The sequence below is a fragment of the Petaurus breviceps genome, unplaced genomic scaffold (assembly GCF_028583685.1).
Source record: "Petaurus breviceps papuanus isolate PSGF00001 unplaced genomic scaffold, PetGlider_PUasm1.0 90340, whole genome shotgun sequence".
NCBI lineage: Eukaryota > Metazoa > Chordata > Mammalia > Diprotodontia > Petauridae > Petaurus > Petaurus breviceps.
In genome coordinates this window covers 10,141-11,709 of record NW_027187224.1, presented here as the reverse complement: position 1 = coordinate 11,709, position 1,569 = coordinate 10,141, and the positions used below count along the sequence as shown (strand labels likewise).

Below are 1,569 nucleotides of genomic sequence, written 5' to 3'. Positions count from 1 at the left end.
AATGATGAAAGAGTAAGAGCTAAGGATGCATAGAATTGGGAAGAAGATGTTAAATACACCAAAGCATAGAATGATCACTTCACAGGCATAGGTACTATAGCAGGAAAGCTCTAAGAGAGGATTGAGATCACAGAAGTAATGGTTGATGACATTGTCTTTACAGAAGAATGATTTCAGTATGCAACCTGTCTGAGCAGTGGCCGCAATCACACCGATCATGCTCACTCCACCCAATAGCATGGAGCAGACCTGATAGGACATAATGACATTATATAACAGAGGGCTACAGATGGCAACATAACGGTCATATGCCATCACTGTAAACAAATGACTCTCAGAAACAATAAAAATAATAAAGAAATAGAGTTGAGTCATGCACTCATTATAGGAAATGTTGTTCTTCTCTGACATAAAGTTAACAAGCATTTTAGGAGTGATGATAGTGGAGTGACAAAGATCAATGAAAGATAAACAACTGAGTAAATAGTACATGGGGGTGTGAAGGTGAGAACTGAATGCAATCAGTGTGATCATGCCCAAGTTTCCCACAACAGTGACCACATAGATGCACAGGAATAAGAGAAAGAGGAGGAGCTTGAGCTTTGGCTGGTCTGTTAATCCTGCGAGGATAAAGTCAGTCACTGTGGAGTAATTTCCTGTGGTCATTTTCTGGATGGTGTTTCTGGGAATGGGGACAAAAACACATTAAAGAATATGTTAAAGTTTAACTGTAGACAGAAACAATTCTGAAAATTGATAAAACTCATTAATTAGGGCTTTCATTTTTCTTTGAGTGTGTTGTCTTGGACACCTTGTGCTTCTTACTATCTTACAGTCCCATAGAGCATTTACATGTAAGAAAATACCATTGCTCCCTTCTGTACACAAGAACAAAAACTGTGGTGTTATGTTAGAGAACACATTACTCAGGGAAAGGGGTTTTAGGGAAAGAGAGATCCTTCCAGCAATTTTTAAAAAAATACATTTTTATTTTATTTTTTCTACAAACCATAGCTTCCACATTCTTTTCCGCCTTTTCCCCTTCTCGGGGAATCATTTCGTACAACATAAAGCATTTATTTTTTTGCTTTTTGGGAGAGCAATTGGGCTTAAGTGCCTCCCCAATGTCACAGAACTAGTAAGTATGTTAAGTGTCTGAGGCCGCATTTGAACTCAGTTCCTCCTGACTTCAGGGCTGGTGCTTTATTCACTGTGCCACCCAGCTGCCACAAAATAAAGCATTTTTTAAAGATAATGAGAAAAAAATCACTGGCAATTTTTGATAATCTCCCATCTCTTTCTCACTGCTGTTCATGGGGATGAAGCTCTGCACAACTCACCTAACAGTTACTCCTGTTGATTGCAAATGGAGAGTAAATTCTACCATTGTAGGAATTGTCACTTTTCTCTCTCTTTTAGAGATTAAAAATAAAACAATGTCCTAGAGGGCTACTTTGACTTTCCAATGTATTTCACTGAAAGATCTTTTGGCAAAGGAGTGATCCCTTTTGTCAGAACAGTTATCTGGTACAGATTTTACTATTATAAAAAATTGGAGCTAGTGCAATT

General features: G+C 37.9%; 1 protein-coding gene across 1 annotated transcript; it reads right to left on the bottom strand.

The window, feature by feature from the left end:
* Positions 1-3: 3 nt before the first annotated feature.
* On the bottom strand, positions 4-892 carry LOC138177217 (putative olfactory receptor 8G2; the record flags this gene model as incomplete). Its single annotated transcript, XM_069108296.1, has 1 exon — positions 4-892. A coding segment is annotated over exon 1 (663 nt), but the record flags the coding sequence as incomplete, so codon positions are not given.
* Between the last annotated feature and the right edge of the window lie 677 nt (positions 893-1,569).